The following is a 19,876-nucleotide window of genomic DNA, read 5'->3' as shown; positions in this document are numbered from 1 at the left end:
CTGCCAAATCTATTCACAACATACCAGCCAAAATTGTCACGCCAAAACTTAAATTTTTTTTTTTTTTTTTTTTTGCGGTACGCGGGCCTCTCACTGCTGTGGCCTCTCCCGTCGTGGAGCACAGGCTCCGGATGCGCAGGCTCAGTGGCCATGGCTCACGGGCCCAGCCGCTCCGCGGCATGTGGGATCTTCCCGGACTGGGGCACGAACCCGTGTCCCCTGCATCGGCAGGCGGAGTCTCAACCACTGCGCCACCAGGGGAGCCCCCCAAAACTTAAATTTAAATCATGTTGCTTCTTGGTCAAATCCCAAACCTTACAATGATCTGACTCCTTCATTTCCTGCTGCTGTCCCGTTTGTTCACTCTGCTACAGCTATACTAGTCTTTTTTCTGCTTCCTGGATACCCCTAACTCATTCTACCTCAGGGGCTTTGCACTCACTCTTCCCTTTGCCTGAAATGCTCTTCTCCCAGAAAGCTGCAAGGTTTACTCTATTATCTCTGCTCTAGATGTGGTGATGTGTGACCCAGATCTCCCCTTGCACAACTGATTGCATTATTTTCCCAGCTGCTGGGGAGGTTGTCAGGTGACAGCCCTCTCCTGGAATTATCCTTCTTGGAAGAGTCTCATCACCCAAGGTCAATCCTCCTTTTCTGGGCAAACAAGCATTCAATGCCTGGTCAATGTAGATGAATAGAGGCTCACATTCTTCAGTCCAACCTGAAAATTCCAAAGGATCATCCCAGCTTCACAGTGCCCTGTCAGGGGAGAGGGTGTTAACTGAGGCTCGGTCGTAATGGTACCCCAGCCTGACTACTTCCTCTGTCCAACCCTGCTTCTCTCTTCCCCGATAGGTGGTGATCTTGAGAGCACTCCCTAATAAACTTCTGCCATGTTCATCTCAGTCTTACACTCTGCTTCCCTAGGGATACCACCTGTGACAAACTCTTTTAGGTTTTCACTCAGTGCCACCCTCTCAGAGAATCCTTCTCTTCTAACCCTAACCAGAATTGCCTGGAACTTGACCATTGTTTTGCCAATTGGGGAGCATTTGAGAACTCCTGAAAGCAGTTTCAGAGAAGTTATAGGTGAGCAGGGTTCCAGGCTGCAGGGATTGGCAGAATGAGAGGGAGACAGGCAACCCAGAATACCCTCAGAGCCTCCCTCCTGCCTTGTGGAACGAGCACCTGGTGGAAGGGACTGTGTTCCTTGGCACATTCCTCCTTCTCCCTGGTGATGGGCAGCTCTGCTCGGATCGAGCGTCTCCATCCCCCCCACCAAGAATCTGTTGCCCTGGGAGATCAGAGGTGGTGCCCCATTCAGCCCTCAGAACTAAACACCCAGAGTAATCCTGGAGCCAGAGAAGGAACTCTGTATAAACCATGGGTTTTTTCCAGGGCTCCATACCAACAACTGTTTATAGCATTCAGCAAACACAGCAAAAACATCTTAAGTGTTGGCAAGACATCAGATTGAAGACGGCCTTGTCTTTCATGGGTGCTTCTGAATTAGAACCTAAAACTTTTTAAGACCCACTCAGTCACATTCAAGCTTACTCTCTTGAGCATTGAGTCTAGAAAAAATCAAAACAACCATTCGCTCAGGGCAGCACTAATTGGCCGTGGCATCTGGTGGTTTTATTACTCTGTAATAAGGTTACTTACGCACTTTCTTGAGTTCTTTAATCACTATACACATAGATTCCCATCTGCTTTTTACCATATTCTGTCACCAGTGGTTGCCTGAAGATCTTGGAACGTCTTGCATCAGAGGAGATGCACATGCGGTCTTAATCGGGATTTCTGTGAGCTGGAAAGGCAAATGTTGACGCCACTTACCTCCAGGGACTTGTTATTGGGCTTCTGTCTGCCATGTCAACAGAAAAGTGGCCTAGGAAACATGTGTTTTGGTTGGAAGGCAGCCTTGCTAAGAGCCTTTGAGATTCTTGCCTAGGGCATTGGACTACCAGTATTTCATTGCTGCTACAGAAGTCCCCCCAGACATTTGGCCCATAAGATCTCTGGCATTATGCTGCAGAACTTCCAGCATCAGTCCCACCAAGAGGTGGATGAATCTCAGATTCACTGGTTGGGAGCAGTCTATTACCAGCGAGCTGCAGGTGAGGAAATTGAAGCACACAGAGGTTAGGAGTCTTGGATAGGGCCAGGCGCCTGGTTAAGGGCAGAGCTGAGACAGGCATCTTGACTTTCACTTAGACCTTTCTTCTCACTTAGCACTCTGATACCCGTGATTGGCTTACTTGGGAGGGCGGGGAGGAGGGCGGGGGGGGGGGCGGGTGTCGTAAGGCATTCATTTCACTGGGCATAAATTCCCTCGTCCACCAGTGACGTCAAGTCAGAAGAGGCCAGAGTGCTATTTGCAAGGCGGAATGCCAGCCGCAAATGAAATTAGCCTTGGGCAGGAAAGCCAAATAATGCGATGGACTGTCCCACTCATTTCTCAGATCTGCCCACGACGTGGAGAGATGAGGTGATTTGTACATTTGGGTTGAGCAGTGTCGGCTTAGGTATTCAGTGTGGCTCCCCCACCGCCAGCCTTTTTCCAAAATGCAATACCTTGAACAGTCCCTTAGGAACAGCAGTCCCCAAATATAGTGGTGCTTAGGCGGGCACCTCGAAGAAGGGGGTGCATCTGACGCTGGTTGGAGGGAGAGTGGGGACCGAGGCGAGGCCCCGCCCCGCCCACTCTGGGCTTTGGGATCCGGGACTCTGGACCAGGGTGGCTGCAGGAAAAGCGCAGGACTGCGGACCCCCACCGGGGCCGGGAGCAGTAGAGAGGGCCGACTCCCGCCTCCTAGAGGCGCCAGCCCGCCCGTCCGCTCTGCCCGCGCCACGTCTCTATGGCGGCCCCAAAGGCCCTCCGGGGTAAGGAGCGCGATGAGCGAGGGCGCGGACGACGACGGCGGCGCTGGGGCCGCGGCGCGGTCTCGAGGGGGCAGTCCCCGAGGGGATGGCTTCGCCCCGTCTGCGCTGGGCACCCGAGAGCAGTGAGTGTGGCGCAGGGCAGGGGAGGGTGAGCGGCGCTGCCCGGACTGGGCCGCAGGAGGGGAAGGAGAGATGGGGCCTAGGCGGCCCCGGAAGATGGGGAGAGCTTAGGGGGCGTGACGGGAGGAAGCCTAAAGGGCCGCCTTGGACGAGGGTCCGGGGGCGGGGGTCGTAGGGATGGAATCCCGAGGGACTACACTGGCGGCTGTAAATAGGCTTTTCAAGGGGTTGACGTCTAAGGGGCCCGTGGGGTGAAAGTGGGCGGGGCTGACGAATACGGCTGGTGGGCGAGGGTAGGAGGCCGGAGGAGAACTGCTCGGCTGGGAAGCTGAAAAGGTTAAGGGGACGAGGGCAGGGACGTGGAAGCTGGAAGGGGTGGGAGTGGGGGGGGATGGTGTAAGGAGGGAGCGAGGAGATAGTGGGCATCTTGGAGTAGGAGAAAGTGGTCTGACCTAAGCAGACGCTCAGCACTTATTTAATGGATTAATGGATGAATGAATGACTGTGGGGAAAGGTAAGAATGAGAGGTAACTTGGAGGAGGAGAAGGGCTTCTATAGACATGAAATAGGAAGAGACGGCAATTGATGGAGGAGGAGTCCTTAAAAGGAGTGAGAGTAAGTCTTAAAACTTAACCTTTAAGCGGAGCTTATTTTTGGCGAATTCCATTGTGAGTAACCACCTAATTGGTAGAAAATTATTGTGTCTTTACATTTTAAACTGAAAAGTGCTGTAATGACACTATGCCTTTACAGTCAAGTTTTGGATTTGTGTTTGGGACTTAGGGATCCTTGGACAGATACGTCTTTGTATTTTTTAAGCTAAAACATACACCGTTTTAAATGTCAGGCATTGTTGTAAGTGCTTTACATGTATAAACTTATTTCTTTCATTCTTTTAACACAAGGATGTTAAAAGATTGAGCGGTGTGCACTTGTCAACACTAATAATGTTTTAAATTTCTGTCATAACTATCCCAGTAATGTATTAGAAATATACCTTTAATTCATAATACAGTTTAATTGAATAATTTGCTTTGCATTTGATTATTCATATAGTTGGGATGCTGTCTATGAGAGAGAACTGCAAACTTTCCAAGAATATGGAGATACAGGAGAAATCTGGTAAGTTAGAAAAAGTAGTGGGATTATGATTCAGAAGATTGTGTAGGTGTGTGTGTGTCTTTTAAGTGCTTATCCCAGAGAAACCCTAGAAATCTTGGGAACCTTGGACTGATTCTGGCTTTGGTGGGTAGATTGAAAAAATCTGTCTCTTTTCTATTTTAATGGCCCAGATTTAAATTTGATGACAGTATTAGGAAATAACCCTTATTTTATAACTGTCCTTTTTCAATAAGCAATGCACGTTTTAGCCACCAACATGTACAAGTGTTAATGCTGATGTAGAGAAACATTAATAAGTAACATACCAACCTTAGCTATTCTGTTCTATTCTTGGGGGTGTTTTCTTCTGAATAATAGTATAGATGAAGATTAAGCAGTTACAGATGCTATTTCTTACTTTCAAAAAAGACTTAATTGAGCAAACTGAATAAGCTGCTTGAGTGTAATGTAGTTATAACCTTTGTTCTCTATCCCTCTGTTATTTGATTAACTGATTCTCTGTTTCTAATAGGTTTGGAGAAGAGAGTATGACTCGACTAATAAGGTGGATGCAGAAACACAAGATTCCATTGGATGCTTCAGTGCTTGATATTGGAACTGGAAATGGTGTTTTCCTGGTTGAACTTGTTGGTACTATTAGTATTCATGTGTTAGAACCAAATTTAAAAATGAAATTAAGAAAAAAATCTTGCAATTGAGGATACTAGCTATCTAAATCCAAAGTAGTAAAGTAGTCGTACCACTTACCTTGAGAAGTCACATGGTACAAAAGGGAGGCTGCATGGGCTGTGAGAAAGCACTAAGTGAGAAGCCAGGGGATCTGAGTCCTAGTCTTGGCCCTTCTTGCTATTGTCTCAACCTTGAGCAAGCCACTTTTTTTTCTGGACTTCAGTTCTTTCCTAAAGATTTTGACTAGGTGATTTCTGTTGGTTTCTTCTAGCTCAAAACTCTGGAAATCTGTATGTATAAAAGGATGATGATTTTTTTTACATTTCCAGTAGGACATACATCCCTTTTCTTAGGTGAGCATATGGTTTTTGAAGAGTGTTTTGCATATGCTTTGAAAAGAGCATTTTGTCCATGGAACTGAGTTTTGGTACAGGTTCTACTACTAGCTAAACCATCACCATTAATGCCTGTAGTGTATCATTGCTCTGCCGAGTGCTGTGGAGGAGGTGTAAGACTTAGGCTTCATCCTAGATGGTTTTACTGTTTCAGCTTGTAAGGTTATATACGTAACAGTGAAACTTGCTAAGTGACTACCACCTGTCAAGCCTTGTGGTAGGCACTGGCAGTATGAAAATTTAGACCTTGTGCTTGAGTTGTTCACAGTACAATAGAGGATAGACTGACATAGACATAAATAGCTAATGCTGTAGCTTGATGTATGCACTAATAGATATACTGAGTATAGGAAAGGGAGTGATTTGGGGAAGAGGGATAAGAAGGGTCTTGGAGGAGCTAATATCCAAGTTGGGTGGAAATTGTGTTGAGTGTGGGTAGAGTGTAAAGAGGGAGAGAATTTCAAGAAGTGGAAACATTATCTAAAGGCATGAAGGTTCTGGCCCTATAAATAATTTGGTAAATTAGAATATAAAGTGTATGTGTGAGATAGAGATGAGGTTTAGATTAAAGGTAGGAGCCATATCATATGCCATGCCTAAGAGCTTAGATTTTACTCTTAGTCTATGGGGAGCCGTTAAAATGTTTCAAGCAGTGAAATGTGATTAGAAAAAATTGTAATAAATTTTTTTGAAATGAGGTGCAGCATAACTACATTAAAGTGCGCAAACCAAAAGAGTATGGCTCAATTAATTATTACAAAGTGAACACACCTATCACCCTAATCAAGAAACAGAATATTACAGACTCTAGAAGCCCCCCTTAAACTCCCTGATAATCCTCTAAATTGCTCCTCCTTCCTCTCTAAAGGCAACTGCAAGGAGTTTTAACATCATTGATTAATTTGTCTGTTTTCGATATAAATGGAAGCCTTCAGTGTGTTCTTTCTGGTGTCTTTCAGTCAACATTCTGTGAGATTCACTCAACTTGTACATAGCAGTTCATTCGTTTTTGTTGCTGTATATGAATCCTTTGTACAATTATACCACAATTTTATTTATTCACTCTGTTGTTTACCTGTAGATACTTTTCGGATTCTAATAGCTCACTTGTAGAGGTTAATGATTTATCCTTTTAGACTAATAGTTTAACTATAGATTCTTTTATATTTTCTACATATATAATTAGGCAAACTATAAATAATGATAGTTTTATTTCTTCCTTTCCAATCCTTTGTAACTTTTCCCCCCTTATTACACTGTTTGGGACCTTTGGGAGAATGTTGAAAAGAAGTGGTGACAGAAGGCATCCTTGTCTTTTTCCGCCCTTTTCAGAGAATACAGTTCAGTGTTTCACTGTTAGGTATGATGTTATCTTGTAAGTTAGTTTTGTAGATAACTCTGTTATCAGACTTCAGATTTGCTAACGGTGTGTGTTGTTGTTGATTAAATGTTTTTCTCCTTTGCTAACGGTGTGTGTTGTTGTTGATTAAATGTTTTTCCTGTATCTGTTGAGGTAACCATATGAATTTTTTCCTTTATTCATGTAGGTGAATTACATTGATCATTTTCAAATGTTAAGTGCATTTCTGGAATAAACCCAACTTATATATATATATTACTGGATTCACTTTGTTAATATTTTGTTTAGGATTTTTGCAACTTTGTCCATGAGGGAGATTGTCCTGTAATTTTCCTTTCTTGTAGTGTCCTTGTCAGGGTTTGGTATCAAGTTATGCTGACATCATTAAACAAGAATCTATTTTTTGAAAGAGTTTGTTGACAATTGTTTTTTCTTCCTTAAATGTTTGGTAGAATTCACTGGTGAAGCTACCTAGATGTGGAGTCGCTTTGGGAAGTTTTTTTCTTTTTTAATGTGAACTTACTGAATAAAGTATAACATCCGTGTAGAAAAGTGAATAAGTCATAAGTGTACAGCTTTTACAAAATGAATAATTGTGTGTAACTCACCAACCTGATCAACAAAGAAAACATTATTAACACCATAGAAGAAGCCCCCTTGTGTCCCCTCCCACTCATTCCCTCCTAAAGGTAATGATTATTTTGACTTCTGTCATCATAAGTTAGGCTATTTTTCATGTCAGCTGTACTGGTTTCTTATTGTGGTTTTAATTAGCATTTTCCTAATGACTTTGATTACCTTTTCATGTGCTCTTTTGCCATCTGTATATCTTTGGTGAAATGTGTGTTCAAATCTTTGGCCTATTTTTAAATGGGGTTGCCTGTTAACTTATTAAGATTTGAGGATTCTTTATGTATTGTGGATATAAGTTCCTTGTCAGGTATGTGATATGCAAATGTTTTCTCTCATTTGTTCGCTTGTTGTTTTTCATTCTCTTTAACAATATCTTCTGAAGAGCAGAAATTCATTTTTATGAAGTCACATTTATTAATTTTTTCGTATGTGGATCGTGCTTTTGTTGTCATATTAAAGAACTCTTTGCCTAACTTAAGGTCGCATAGGTCTTCTAGGTTTTCTTCTAAAAGTTTAAAATTTTTACATTTAGATCTATTATTTGTTTTGAATTAATTTTTGTAGAAGGTTTGAGATACTGGTTGGGGTTAATTTTTTTTGGTATGTGAATGTTGAATTGTTCCATCCGTCATTTGTTGAAAAGATTATCCTTTTTCCATTTCATTGAGTTTTGCCTCTTGTTGACTTGATGTGAGTAGTATCTTTGGGTATGCACTTTTTTGATATGGTTTCTTTTGCTGAGCATGGCTTTGTTAGGTTTACCCATGGTCTTTCATATTGTGTGTAGCACTAGAGTGCTTCATTTCATTGTGGTTAGTACTGTACTATATGAAAATACCACAATTTATTTATTGATTTATTCATTCATTTTATTCCTTCATCCTCCTGTTGATAGTCATTTGACTCATTTCCAGCACTGTGTTATTATGAATACTGCCAGACAGTTTTCCAAATTGGTTGCACTAGTTTGCACTCCTACTGGCAGTGAGAATTCTAGTAGCTCCACATCCTTGCCAACACCTGCTCTTGTCAGCTTATCCAATTTCAGTGATTCTGCTAGGTGTGTAGTGGTATCTTGTGGTTTTATTCTCATTTCCCTGATGTCTAAGGATATTGAGCATATCTTCATATGCTGTCTATTTGGCTGTTCTTTTTTGTGAAATGCCTATTCAAGCTTTCGCTTATTTAAAGATTGGGTTGCCTTTCTTTTATTGATTTGTAGGAGTTTTTTATATATTCTGTGTATATAACCTTTGTATCTGGTGTGTCGCTTGTCTCTTCACTTTTGTAATAGTATCTTTTTTTTTTTTTTTTGTGGTACGCGGGCCTCTCACTGCTGTGGCCTCTCCTGTTGCGGAGCACAGGCTCCGGATGTGCAGGCTCAGCGGCCATGCCTCATGGGCCCAGCCGCTCTGCGGCATGTGGGATCTTCCCGGACCGGGGCATGAACCCGTGTCCCCTGCAAAGGCAGACGGACTCTCAACCACTGCGCCACCAGGGAAGCCCTGTAATAGTACCTTTTAAAAAAATTTTTATTTATTTATTTGGCTGCGCCAGGTCTTAGTTGCAGCGCGCAGGATATTTCTTGTCGCGTTTCCTTGTGTCACGCGGGATCTTTTTAGTTGCGGCATGAGGGATCTAGTTCCCTGACCAGGAATCGAACCCAGGCCCCCTGCATTGGGAGCTTGGAATCTTAACCGCTGGACCACCAGGGAAGTCCCTGTAATAGTGTCTTTTGATGAACAGAAGTTCTTTAATTTTACTAAAGTTTAATATAGCATTTAAAAATGGTTAGTGCTTTTGAATATTGTGTAGTAAATCTGCCTACCCAGAGTCAAAATGATATTTTCCTATATGTTTTTCTAGAAACTTTGTTCTTTTCCTTTTCACATTTAGGTCCCAATTAATTGCTGTGTATGTTGTGAGGTAGAGTCAAGGTTTATTTTTTTTTTTACCTATGAATATTCAGATAACCCAGCACCACTTATTGAAATGTCTGCTCTTTCCCCCACTGCACTGTAGGGGTGCCTCTGTCATAAGTCCAGTAATAGTATGTGTTTGGGTCTGTTTCTGGATCCTCTGTTCTATTCCTTTGGGTCTGTTTGTTTATCCTTATGCCAATGCCAAATTGTCCTAATTACTGGACAAGTCTCCCCATTTGGTTAACGTAAGTTCTCTGACTTTGATAGCTTTTCCATTGTTGTCTTGTATGTTGTTAGTTAGCTCTTTGCATATTTATTTAAATTTTAGAATCATCACTTTTCAGGAAAAAAACAAAACCCACCCTGGGATTTTGATTAGGATTGTATTGAATTTATGGATCAGTTTGAGGAGGATTTACATGTTTATAGTATCCAGTGAATCCATGAACATGATGTATTCCTCCATTTATTTAGTTCTTAATTTTCTCTCAGTAGTATTTTGTCTGTATAGAGATTTTCTGTACAGAGATCTTATATATTGGGTTGGCCAAAAAGTTTGCTCGGTTAATGAATACATTGTTCAATAAAGTTCTTGGTGAAAATGAAAAATGTGTCTTATTTTTACTTAAAACCAAACAGGGACTTCCCTGGTGGCGCAGTGGTTAAGAATCCGCCTGCCAGTGCAGGGGACATGGGTTCGAGCCCTGGTCTGGGAAGATCCCACATGCCACGGAGCAACTAAGCCTGTGTGCCGCAACTGCTGAGCCTGCGCGCCACAACTACTGAAGCCCGCGCCCCTAGAGCCCGTGCTCCGCAACAAGAGAAGCCACCTCAATGAGAAGCCTGCGCACCACAACGAAGAGTAGCCCCTGCCCACCGCAACTAGAGAAAGCCCGCACACAACAACGAAGACCCAACGCAGCCAAAAATAAATTAAAAAATATATTAAAAAAACCCCCAAATAACCAGAACAACTTTTTGGCCAACCAGTATTTTTCCTTGGTTGATTCCTAGATTTTTTTTTTGTTGTGACTATTATTGTTATGCTTTTAAATTTTATTTTCTAATAGTTTATTGCTGCTATGTATAAGTACAACAGATTTTTATATTGATCTTGTATCCAGTAAGTCACACATTAATTCTAATTATTTATTTATAGATTCTTTTGGATTTTCTATAAAGACTGTAATGTCATGTGTAAATAGTAGTTGTATTTCTTCTATTCCATTCTTAATATTTTGTTTATTAAAATGCTGTGCAGTCTCTAGGTCAACATTGAATAGAAATTGTGAAGGCAGATAGCCTTCTAACACTGCCTATTAGAAGAGGAAAGCTTCTAATATTTCACTGTTAAATATGATGTTAGCTCTAGGTTTTTACAGGTAGTCATCCAGATTGAGCCTGTTCCTTTATATTCTAGTTTGTTAAGAGTTTTTAATCATAATGGTTGGGTTGTTGAACTCGATCAGTTGCTTTCTTTAATATTCATTGATATGATCAGATGATTTTTCTTCTTGATTCTGTTAGAGTTGAACTGATTGATTTTGGTGGGGGTCCTCAATTTAAAAAATTTATTTATTTATTTATTTTTGGCTGCGTTGGGTCTTCGTTGCTGTGTGCGGGCTTTCTCTAGTTGCGGTGAGCGGGGGCTACTCTTTGTTATGGTGTGCGGGCTTCTCATTGAGGTGGCTTGTCTTGTTGCAGAGCACGGGCTCTAGGTGCGTGGGCTTCAGTAGTTGTGGCACGCAGGCTCAGTAGTTGCGGCTCACGGGCTCTAGAGCACAGGCTCAGTAGTTGTGGCGCACGGGCTTAGTTGCTCTGCGGCATGTAGGATCTTCCTGGACCAGGGCTCGAACCCGTGTCCCCTGCATTGGCAGGCGGACTCTCAACCACTGTGCCACCAGGGAAGCCCAGTTTTTTTTTTTAATTGACATTTTTATTGAGATAATGGTAGTGATTGTTCAATGTTATAAAAAATTTCCGTTCCTGAAGTAAACCAAGTTTGATTGTGATGTATTATCCTTTTCATATATTGTTGGATTTGATTTGGTAGTATTCTACTTAGGAATTATATAGCTTCATGAGAGAGATTAGCCAGTAATTTTCCTTACTTGCAATTTTATTTTTAAAAATATTTATTTACTTTATTTTTGGCTGCATAGGGTCTTAGTTGCAGCATGCGGGATCTTTCGTTGAGGCATGCGGGCTGTCCAGTTGTGCTTACTTGCAATTTTAATGTAAAGTTTTTGTGTCAAGGTTATGCTGGTCTGATAAAATGAGGTGAGACTTGTCTCTGTTTTTATTTTTTTCAGAGGATTTTTGTAAGATTAGTTTTGTTTCTTTCTTAAATGTTTGGAAGAATTCATGGTGACATCCTCTGGATGCTATCTTGATTAGTGTAGCTTTTTAGTAAATCTTAAAAGTTGGGTAGTGTGAGTCTCTCAACTTTATTCTTTTTCAAATGTTGTATTGGCCATTCTAGTTCCTTTACCTTTCCAAATAAATTTAAGAATTAGTTTGTAAATATCTACAAAAGAATCCATGTTGAAAATTTCATTGAAATTGAGCTAAATCTGTGATTTGAGGAGAATCAACATCTTTACTATCTTGAGTCTTCCAGTTTATGAACATAGTGTCTCTCTTCATTCATTTAGGTCTTCCTGGATTTCTTTCCTCAGCATTTTTTGGTTTTCATTCAGCATGCAGATCCTGTGCATATTTTTTAGACTTATACCTATATATTTGTTTTTGGAGTATTTAAAATGGTATTGCCTTTTGAAATTCAGTTTCCAATCGTTTATTGCTAGAAATATGGTTGATTTTTGTGTTGCCTTTGTATCCTGTAATCTTGCATATTATTAGTTCTAGGAGGTTTAAGTGGATTTTCTGGGATTTTCTATGTAGACAGTCATGCCATTTGTGAATGGGGACAGTTTTATTTCATTCTTTCCAATATGCATGCCTTTTTTTTTCTTGCCTGATTACACTACCTAGGTCTTCCAATATGGTATTGACTAGGACTGGTGATGGCACATTCCTGCCTTGTTCCCATCTTAGGGGGAAAGTCTTCAGTTTTTCACTATTACGGATGATGTTAGCTGCAGGAATTTATTAGATGCCCTTTATCAGGTTGAAGAAGTTCTCTTGTATTTTTAGGACGTATTTCTTGAATTTCGTTAAAAAAATAATAAAATAAAATAAAATTTTTTTGCATTAGTGAATATAATCATGAGGTGTTTTTTCTTTAGACTGTTAATATGGTGGATTATATTAATTGATTTTCAGATATTGAACCAGTATTGCACTTGTGGAATAAGCCCCATTTGGTCATAATGTATAATTCTGTTTCTGTATTGCTAGATTCAATTTGTTACTATTTTGTTGAGAACTTTTAAATCTGTATTTTTTTTAAGCTTTTTTTTGGGGACTTCCCTGGTGGTGCAGTGGATAAGACTCTGCGCTCCCAGTGCAAGGGGACCCGGGTTGGATCCCTGGTCAGGGAACTAGATCCCACATGCATGCCACAACTAAGAGTTCGCATGCCACAACTAAGGAGCCTGCCTGCCACAACTAAGACCTGGCACAACCAAATAAATTAATTAATTTTAAAAAGAGATTTTTTTGATGTGGACCATTTTTAAAGTCTCTATTGAATTTGTTACAGTGTTGTTTCTGTTTTATGTTTTGGTTTTTTGGCCACTAGGCATGTGGGATCTTAGCTCGACCAGGAATTGAACCCATACCCCCTTCATTGGAAGGTGAAGTCTTAACCACTGGACTGCCAGGGAATTCCCTACATCTGTATTCCTGAGGGATATTGGTCTGCAGTTTCCCTGCAGTCCTGTATTATCTTTATTTGGTTTTGGTCTCAGGGCATTGATGGCCTTATAAAATGAGTGGGGAAGAATTCCCTCCTTTTTAAATTTTTTAAGATATTGTGTAGCACTAGTGTTATTTCTTCTTGAGTGTTTGGTAGAATTTGCAATTAAACCATTTAACCCGGAAATTTCTTTTCTGAAGGTTTAAAATATGAATAAAATTTCTTTAATAGTCACAGTCCTATTTAGGTTATTTATTTCATTTGAGTGAGTTTGCGTGGTTTGTGGTTTTTGAGGAATTAGTCCATTGTGAATTTGTGTGTATAGAGTTCTGCACAGTATTCTCTTATTGTCCTTTTAAAGTCTGTTGGGTCTGTATTGAAATCCCCTTGTTCATTCCTAATGTTGGTAACTTGTGTCTTCTCTCTCTTTTTCTTTGATAGTGATGCTAGAGATTCATTTTTTCTGTCTTTTATAAAAAGTTGCTTTTGTTTTCATTGACTTTCTCTATTGCTTTTATGTTTCAGTTTCAATGGGTTCTGCTCTTAATTTTATTATTTTTTCATTCTTTTTGCTTTTAATTTATTCTTGCTCTTTTTTTCTAGCTTCTTAAGGTAGAAGCTTAGATTATTGATTTGGGACTTTCCTTCTTTTCTCATGTAAACATTTAATGATATAAGTGCTATAAATTTTTCTGTAGGTGCTCCTGCACCACACAAATTTGATATGCTGTATTTTTATTTTCTTCTTTTTTTTTGGCTGTGCCGTGAGTCTTGCAGGATCTTAGTTCCCCAACCAGGGATTGAACCCGGGCCCCTGGCTGTGAAAAGTGTGGAGTCCTAACCACTGGACCACCAGGGAATTCTCTAATTTTCTTCTTTGATCCAGATTATTTAGAATTCTGTTGTTTAATTTCCACATGTTGTGGATTTTTCTCTTTCTGCTTTTGACTTCTAGTCTAATTCGATTATGTCAGAGAACATACTTTGTATGATTTAAATTCTTTTAAATGTGTTACTTTGTTTTATGATCCAGGATATATCCATCTTGGTGAATGTTTCATGTGCACTTGAAAAAAATGTGTATTCTGCTGTTACTGGATAGAGTATTCTGTATATGTTAACTAGACTTATGGTGTTTGATGGTGTTGTTCATTTCTATACCTTTACTGATTTTCTGTCTATTAGTGCTATTAATTATGGAAATAGTAATGTTGAAGTGTCTGACCGTATTGGTAGATTTGTCTATTTTAACTTTTATTTCTGTCAGTTTTTGCTACATGTATTTTCAAACTCTGTTGTTCAGAGGTTACACATTTAGGATTTTATGTGTTTGTGTATTGATGAATTGACCCATTTATTGTATAATGTTCCTCTTTAACATTGGTAGTTTTCTTTACTTTGATTTTACTTTGATGCTAATAATAAAGCCACTCCAGCTTTTTTAAAAAATTGAGATATAATCCACATACCATAAAATCTACCCTTTGAAAGTGGTTTTTAGTATATTCACAAATTTGTACAACCATCGCCACTATTTTAATTCCTGAAGATTTTCATCACCCCAAGAAGAAACCCTATATTCATTATCGTTCACTCCTTATTCCCCATTCCCTTCAACCCCTGGCAACCACTAATCTACATTCTGTGTCTGTGGATTTGTCTATTGTGGGCATTTCATATAAATGGAATCATCAATATGTAGTCTTTTGTGTCTGGCTTCTTTCATTTAACATAATGTTCTCAAAGTTCATCCATACTGTAGCATGTATCAATACTCTTTCCTCTTGTCCAATTAATATTCTGTTGGATGGGTTTACCACATTTTGTTTATCCACTCGCCAGCTGATGGACATTTAAGTTGTTTCTGCTTTTCGGCTATTATGAAAAATGCTGCTGTGAAAATTCATGTATAAGTTTTTGTATGGACATATATTTTCATTTCTCTTGGGTATATACCCAGGTTCATATGGTTACTCTATATTTAACCTTTTGAGAAACTGCTAGACTGTTTTCACAGTGGCTACACCATTATACACTTCCATGCGCACTGTATGTGAGTTCCAGTTTTTCCATATTCTCACCAACGCTTTTTATTATCTTTTTGATTGTAACCATCCTTGTGGGTGTGAAGTTCAACTTTTTAAAATGAGTTTTTGCTTTTTTTTTTTGGTACGCAGGCCAAAATGAGTTTTTGCATGGTATATCCTTTTCTATTCTTTCTCTTTGAACCAACCTATATCATTATATTTGAAGTGACTTTCTTGTAGCCAGCATATAGTTGGGTCATGTTTTTTTATCCTTTCTAATAATCTCTATCCTTTAATTGGTATATTTAGAACATTTGGATTTAGGTCTACCATTTTATTATTTCTTTTCTCTTTGTTACCTCTGTTTTTTCATTCTTCCCTTTCTCCTTTCCTGCTTATTTTGCTTTATTTGGACATTTCTTAGTATTCCATTTTAATTAGATATATCTAGTTGTATAAATGTCTTTGTATAGTTTCTTTAGTGGTTGCTGTAATGACTGTATCTTTTTGGCTTTTTTAGTGGTTGCTGTACAATTATAATATACATACTTTATTTACACAATCTACTTAGAATCAGTGTTTTACCGTTCCATGTGGTATGTGAAAACCTTAACCACCTGTGAGTTTTTAATCTTCCCTTCTTTATATTGCAGTTGTCTTAAATATTACCTTTACATTGAAAATCCTGTAGGATAATGCTATAATGTTTCCTTTCAAAGGAGAATAGTAGTTAATTATGTTAACACAGATATTTACTTTTGCAGCTTTTTTCTTCATTCCTGATCTTCCAAGTTTGTTTGTTCGTTTGTTTTGGTATTATTTACCTTCTGTCTAAAGAACTTCCTTCAGGAATGATTTTAGAGCAGCTTTCCTGGCAAGAAATTTTCTTAGTGTTTCTTCAACTGAGAATGTCTTTATCTCACCTTCATTCCTGAGGGATGTTTTTGCTGAATATAGAATTCTGAATTAACTGTTCTTTCAGTACTTTAAAAATGTTGTGTGACCTCCATAGTTTTTGATGAGAAATCTGCAGTCATCTGAATTGTTGTGTTCCTGTAAGTAATGCATCAGTTTTCTAGATGCTTTCAAGATTTTTTCCATTGTCTTTTAGTTTTTACCAGTTTAATTATGATGTACTGCTGCTTGGATTTCTTTCTCCTTATTCTGTTTGGGGTTCACTGAGCTTTTTGAATCTGAGAACTTAAGTCTTTTGCCAAATTTGGGATGTTTTCAATTTTTTTTTTTTCCTCTGAATCACATTCTCCTTTCCTTTTGAGAGTCTGTAAACATCAACGTTAAGCCTCTTTGTATTGTCCCACAGGTCCCTGAAGCTTTAGGACCTGTTCATTCTTTTCCGATTATTTTTCTCTGTTGATTAGATATGATAACTAGTATTGATGTGTCTTCAAGTTCACTGACTTTTCTTCTGTCATTTCCATTCTGTTATTGAGTCCACATATTGCAGTTGGCTGATAGTCTCCGAAGGCTCTTTTAAGTTCTCCCTACACTTTTTCTTTATGTAACTTGGTGATTTATTTGTTGTAGAAGGTAGTTTATTAGTCCCAAATGATTTACCACAGTGTGGACTTTCTAATTGCATCTCTGTAGTAGTATTTAACATGTTTTCTGTCCCCTGTGTTTTCTGTGGGTTGGAAGTTAAATCTAGAATAAGGGTCAGCAAACTATAGTTTATCAGTCAAATCTAGGCTTCCCCTGTTTTTATAAATATTTCTTGGAATACAGCTTTGTCTGTAGCTGCTTATGTGCTACAGTAGTAGAGTTGAGTAGTTGTGACAGGGATTGTATGACTGGAAAAGTGTAAAATATTTATGCTCTGTTCCTTTAAAGAAAAAGTTTCTTTACCTCTGATCCATAGATTTTTATCAAATTCAGTTTTTTTAAAACAAGTAAATCTAATAGGTGGTCATGTATATTTGCCTATGTGACACATAATGTTTAGTTTTCTGTATTTTTGTCATGCTAACAGTCATTGCTTATATTCGGTGCTTTTTCAGTGACCACCTACATTTTTGATGGATACACACACACACACACACACACACACACACACACACATACTTTTTTGTTTTTTTTGCTGGGATATAATTTTAGATTGGCATTTTCCTTTTGTTGTTTTCTGGCTTCCATTCTTTATGACTTATGGCCAGCTGTCAGTCTTACTGTTGGTATTTTGCAGGTAATCTGTCGCGTTGTATCCCCCACCCCACTCCCTGAATGCTTTTGAGATTTTTCTGATTTTGGTTTTCATCAGATATATTATACTATTTGTATATAATATAAATTATATGTTTTATCAGATATATATTATACTATACTATCTTTGTTTTTATCATGCCTTGAGTTTATAGTGCTTCTTGAATCTGTGGCTTGGGATCCTTTTTCAAAATTAGAAAGTTCTCAGTCATATGTCATTTTCTCTTCTGCCCTATTCTTATTTCCTCTTTTTCTAAGACTTCTATTATATATATTTAGATCTTATACTCTGTGCCATATTATGTCTTTTATGTTCTTTCCTGTTTTTAATTTTCCATCCTTCTGTCATTCTGTGCTTAAAGTGGTATTCTGACTTTTCTTCCACTTCACTATTTTGTGTGTGCGTCCAATCTCCTATCAAGTCCATCCTTGAGTATCTTAATTTAATCATTGCATTTTAAAATTCTCTTATTTGTATGTTTGTTTGTTATAGTTTTCAGTTCTCTGTCACAATTCTCCAAATTGTCATTTATTTCAGTTTTTTAAATATGTTTCTGATCATTCTTTTATTTGATTCTCCTGTGGGTCTTTTTCTAATGTAAGTTTTTTCCCTTTGGTTTTTGGTCATTTATTATTTCCTTGAATGTCTGCTTATTTCTCACTGAGTGCCAGAAATTGAATGTGAAAAATGTTGGCAGTAGTTTGAGGATGATTGTTCTAGAAACTTAAAACATCTACATATGATTTTTATAAATTCTAAGGGAAGAATAAACAGGCTTGGAGAAGAAGGAACTGGTAAGAGTCAATTAATAGAATCATCCTGCATTCTAGGTCTGATAAATGAGGGAAACTGGGAGAAAATGAAGATCTTGAAGAATATGGATTGAGATCACTAAAAGAATAGGAGGTTGGCATCAAAGAAGGGATATTAGACCTTAAGACTAAAAATAAAAATGATCAAAGGGAGCAAAATGCCCTGCGGAAAATGATTGTTGTGTTAATTGAGTTTAGATTAGGAATCAGTCACTTAAGGTTGAAAAGTCTAAATAAGTCTTAAATGGATGGTGTTGGAGTAGGTTAAGTAGTTTTGAAGGAAGTAACCATTTAGTAAATGGTGAAGAGCTGGAAGAGAATTTCAGGCTACACTCTACTCTGCAACTTCTGTTCTTCTTCAAATTTCCTTTGATATTTTCTTTAGTCTGATTGGTCTTACAATGTTCAGCATAGTTAGAGGTGAAGACCAGAGGCCATCATGCTTCTGCCTCAGGCTCCACACACCCTTAGATGGGTTAATATTGTTAGTAAACAGCTGGACTGCAGGTTTAGTCTCAAACCTCTTAAGTCCAGTGAGCTTTCTTTAACTCTTTGGGGGTATTAATACCTGCCCAATTTATCTCACAGGTTTTTTGTAAAGGTCTATTGGAATGTATGAAATATTTCAAAAACGAAAAATACTATACAAATGTAAGATGGTTAATGATCACATGGTTGGTGGAGAATTGCATGATTTATAAGTACACTGAAGGAAAATTTTTAAAAGCAAGAACTTATTACATACGCATTTAATTTATTCATGTAACTTAATTGTGTTAAGTAAAATCTATGACAGATTTTTGTGTGAATTAAAGCATATCAGGATTAGAAGTTAATACTACATTTTTCTGCTTTAGGGCCGAAATACACATATATTCTCGTTGTCTTTAAGAAAATGAATTTCCTTTTGAGAAAGAAATCAAATATTATAAAAGAATAAATTGTCACATTATATAAATTTAAACTTTTAGTTTCTATTTAGATTCTACAATAAAATTTAAACATTTTAGATTATTGGATAGTATATGTCATTTGATATATTAAAAAAAAAAAACAGCCCCAGTCCTAAAGGAATAATATAATTCATAGGTAAAACAGTATTTAAAACTTCTGAAAACTAAAGTATAATATTATTTCTCTGTCCCTAGGCAAAATTTGGTTTCTCTAATATTACTGGAATTGATTACTCTCCCTCTGCAATACAGCTTTCTGGAAATATTATAGAGAAAGAAGGTTTATCTAACATTAAGTTGAAGGTAACTATTATTTATATTACTGTAACTGTTATTTTTATTTGTAATAAGTTATAAAGTTTAAATGTTTCTGAAGTATATTAATTTGCTGACATCTTTGAGCTCATAAATTAAGGGTCAATCATAAATAATCCAAAATGATACTTTTTAAGTGACAGTATTAAAATTTTCAGTCTAGTCAGTTTGGGAAAGTTATTTTCTCCTCTTCCTTGTGTGCAAGTATGTTTATTCTTTCTCTCGCTCTTTTTTTTTTTTGCAAATACACACAAATAATAGCTAACTTTGGATTAACTAGATCAAAAAGTTGTAAATGCCTAAAGTAGTATAATGCCACCAAAGATTACTCAGTTTATGTTTTGCCCTCTGATCTGTGAGGAGATGATGACTCTTTTTTTTTTGTTTGTTTTGCCGTACGCGGGCCTCTCACTGTAGTGGCCTCTCCCATTGCGGAGCACAGGCTCCGGACGCGCAGGCTCAGCAGCCATGGCTCACGGGCCCAGCCGCTCCGCGGCATGTGGGATCTTCCCGGACCAGGGCACGACCCCGTGTCCCCTGCATCGGCAGGTGGACTCTCAACCGCTGCGCCACCAGGGAAGCCTGAGATGATGACTCTTGCATTTATATTTTTATCCCAGGCTTCTC

The 19,876-nt window shown here is 38.4% G+C and overlaps 1 protein-coding gene across 3 annotated transcripts in view; it reads left to right on the top strand.

Moving 5' to 3' along the window:
* Window positions 1–2,726: 2,726 nt before the first annotated feature.
* The window catches only part of EEF1AKMT2 (EEF1A lysine methyltransferase 2), a 73,221-nt gene continuing 56,071 nt past the window's right edge, over window positions 2,727–19,876 (top strand). Inside the window, exons 1-4 of one of the 3 annotated variants that reach the window (XM_060125921.1) lie at window positions 2,727–3,008; window positions 4,063–4,128; window positions 4,640–4,754; window positions 19,130–19,237. In XM_060125921.1, the coding sequence (XP_059981904.1) occupies window positions 2,899–3,008; window positions 4,063–4,128; window positions 4,640–4,754; window positions 19,130–19,237 (399 nt within the window). In that variant the 5' untranslated portion in view covers window positions 2,727–2,898. Of the gene's footprint in view, window positions 3,009–4,062; window positions 4,129–4,639; window positions 4,759–19,129; window positions 19,238–19,876 lie in introns of all 3 variants that reach the window. The other 2 variants (XM_060125919.1, XM_060125920.1) reach the window with 2 other exon arrangements.

This window comes from Lagenorhynchus albirostris, chromosome 16, assembly GCF_949774975.1.
Source record: "Lagenorhynchus albirostris chromosome 16, mLagAlb1.1, whole genome shotgun sequence".
Classification (NCBI taxonomy): domain Eukaryota; kingdom Metazoa; phylum Chordata; class Mammalia; order Artiodactyla; family Delphinidae; genus Lagenorhynchus; species Lagenorhynchus albirostris.
The sequence above is the reverse complement of the archived record's forward strand: the minus strand, read 5'-3'. Positions and strand labels throughout refer to the sequence as shown.